Here is a 2,879-nt window from a genome sequence, read left to right as displayed (position 1 = left end):
CAGCAGGAAATGAAAGAACAGAAAGACATTGAACGCCACATGAGGAACATGTCCAATGACTTGATAAAGTTGAATGTGTTGATCAACAAGAACAACAGCAGCTTCGAGGAGCTGCAGCATGGCAACATCATCACCGAGAACGAGTTTGTGCGCGCCCTCAAGGTACAAGGTCCCAGGGCTCACCCCCCCATGCAGATCAGGGGCTCACAGTGACCCTGTAAACCCTTCTTGTGCTGACAGTGTTGTGTCGGTTTATGCTTCCCGAATCTAGGCAGCAGAAAAGGAATCGGTTGAGATGCAGGAGAGGCACAGCCAGCTGACAGAGGAGAAGGAGAGGCTCCTGAAGAGCCTGCTGGAGGCCGAGTAGGTACCAGAGAGGTTCTTGCTTTGTGTCACAGTCTCTGAACTTCTGTACCTGCGTCTACGTTATGTGTCTTCTCCAGTCATCAAGCGGAAGCAGCACCAGCAAATGCGCTTTCGTCCTCGGAGAAGAAGCCTAATAAATTTTGGAAATGCAGAAACCGGAAGGTGCTTTAGCTGTCTCCAGAAGCAGCAGGAGCTGGGAGGATGTTGGCTGTAACAATCCCAGTGTGCTTGTGCTGGTTGTTGCCAGGATCCATGTGGAAGGGCTCTGCTCACTGTCTCCTCTGCCAGTGGCTCAGAGCGAGTGCTGCACTGGGCAATTCACGGGGGGTCCTGTTGGTCCCCCTGTCATGCTGGGCTCGCCTGTTTTTACAGCCATCGTCCCCTTTCCCAAACAGCAGAGCTTCCTGTCTGATTTCACGCTGCTCTTGCTGCCTTTTCACATGTCCCTTACGCAAACTCTTGGTTTCTGCTGAAGCGTTCAGCTCTGTTCAGAGCCACCTCAGGGCTCTGCTGGCCCCGACGCCCAGAGAACATCCTCCCCGGGGTTACAAAGGTGCTGCTTTCCCTCTCTGTCCCTGAAGGCATCAAATCATGCTCTGGGAGAAAAAGATCCAGCTGACCAGAGAGATGCGCGCAGCGGTGGACTCCGAGACGGGACAAGGCAAGATCCAAGCCATGAGGACGGAGGTTCGCAGGATGCAGGTAAGAGCTGCTGGGGAAGGGGACTGGGGAGGGGACGCTGCACGTGGTGTGTTTAGCTCTGGAGCTGCTGCAGCACAAGGCAGGAGGTGAGCAGCAGGGCCGCAGCAGCATTGGCAGAGTTACACCCTGCAACTGGGTGGACTTGGGTGCACCCAGCACTCCATGAGCCCCTCGTGCATGTGGTGTGATAGGCTGGGGCGGATGCTAGAAAAACCTGAGAAACCCACTTAAAATGTCCCGTGGCTGCCACCCCCTCCTGTGACTCCAATTTATAAGCAAAGGGCTGTTGATTATTAAATATTGAGCCATCTTAATCACCGGTTGGGAGCTCTTCTGGCAACGGAACGAGTCCCAACGAAATGTTTTGAAGATCGCGTTAGAGGAGTTGATAGTCCAGCCCTCTGCCTTCCAGGCCCACACAGGGCAAACCAGGGCTGGCTTTAGGGCAGATCTGGCTTCCCAGCACTCCGCTGTCCCATGTTTCAGCTTTGTGCCCGGATGTGCCCCACAGGCAGCTTTGGTTAGGTGCCCCTCATAGACATTCGTTATTTTCAGCCTATGTCATGTCTTGGCCAATGGCAGGTCCGCTACAACCAGCTGATGAAGCAGGAGGAGAAGATGATTCGTGATATGGAGGCATGTGTTTCTCACAGAGAGGCGATAGCGGCTCGCGGAGAGGCTCAGAACAAGACAGAGAAGAAACGTCTCACCAAGAGCGACTTCCACCGCAGGAAACAGGAGCTGAGGAAGAAGATCAGCGAAATGCAGAAGGTGAGCGAGTCGGGCAGGGCTGTGGGAGCTCATGCAGCCTCACAGTGAGCACCAGTGCATGCAGACACACGGGGGACAGGCTTTGGAAACTCATCAAAGAAAAGGAAATAAAAGAGTTGTTCTGGGAAGATGGCTGGGAATGCAGCTGAACCAAGGGACCAAAACCCGCCAGCTCCTTCTCTTCTGTTTACCAGAATGCTCAAGACTGCAGCAAAACCATCCTGGAGCTGGAGAGCACCCAGGCGACCCTCAGCGCCACCCTCTTGGCAAAGCAGCAGGAGTTGGGCAGGCTGCAGGCTGAGTCTGAGGGCCTCGACTTGGACGCAGAACATCTGCGGAACAGGAAGAGATGGGTGAGCACAGCCGCTTCCTTGCAGTGCGTAAGCCACAAAGAAGCTGCTGCCTTCTCCCGTGGCCGGTTCCCTGGCTCTGGCTCCCGAGCTGGCCGGGCTTGGCATGGAGTTTTAGCCACACCATAAGTGCACTGAGCATGTTTTGAGGCTCACAGTGGTCCCTACATGATGCTGCAGTTGCACCCTTAGCGGGCCAGCGTTTACCTGGGGACACCAGCCTGAAGACACCATTTGTGTCTTTAAGAGCTACCCTCAGTGAGCACCAGCGGGCTGCAATGGAGTGTGCTACCAATCCGAGAGCCAGCTCCAGGCCTGGGGTGTCCTCCTGCGAAGTTTGTAAACTGGTGGAACTGTTCTGCCAAGGGCTGCCTTGTGCGGGGGGGCTGTTTCTCTGATTTATGGGATTCTGTGACGTCCAACCATCAAAAATACTTTTTTTTCTTAGTTGACATGTAGATGTGGTGCCGAGGGACATGGATTAGGGGTGGACTTGGTGGTGTTAGGTTTATGGTTGGACTTGATTTTAAAAGTCTTTTCCAAGCTAAATCATAGAGTCACAGTATTCTTTTGATAAGGGCTAGGTTAGCGTTCCCCCAGCACTGCCCGGTCCCCCCTGACCCCTGTCCCTCAGCAGCACCTCCACACAGCTGGGAAACCCCTCCAGGGATGGGGACTCCACCACTGCCC

General features: G+C 54.4%; 1 protein-coding gene across 1 annotated transcript in view; it reads left to right on the top strand.

Annotated features, from left to right (window-relative positions):
• The window catches only part of CCDC40 (coiled-coil domain containing 40), a gene marked incomplete at its 5' end in the record, with an annotated part of 12,597 nt that overhangs the window by 8,986 nt on the left and 732 nt on the right, over positions 1 to 2,879 (top strand). The window contains 5 exons of the mRNA XM_010141993.1: positions 4 to 162; positions 272 to 363; positions 948 to 1,068; positions 1,651 to 1,839; positions 2,034 to 2,192. Coding sequence (XP_010140295.1) covers positions 4 to 162; positions 272 to 363; positions 948 to 1,068; positions 1,651 to 1,839; positions 2,034 to 2,192 — 720 coding nt within the window. The remainder of the gene's footprint in view (positions 1 to 3; positions 163 to 271; positions 364 to 947; positions 1,069 to 1,650; positions 1,840 to 2,033; positions 2,193 to 2,879) is intronic.

Source organism: Buceros rhinoceros, unplaced genomic scaffold, assembly GCF_000710305.1.
Source record: "Buceros rhinoceros silvestris isolate BGI_N320 unplaced genomic scaffold, ASM71030v1 scaffold19058, whole genome shotgun sequence".
Lineage (NCBI taxonomy): Eukaryota > Metazoa > Chordata > Aves > Bucerotiformes > Bucerotidae > Buceros > Buceros rhinoceros.
Note: the sequence above shows the minus strand (reverse complement) of the source record. Positions and strands in the feature narration are given on the sequence as shown.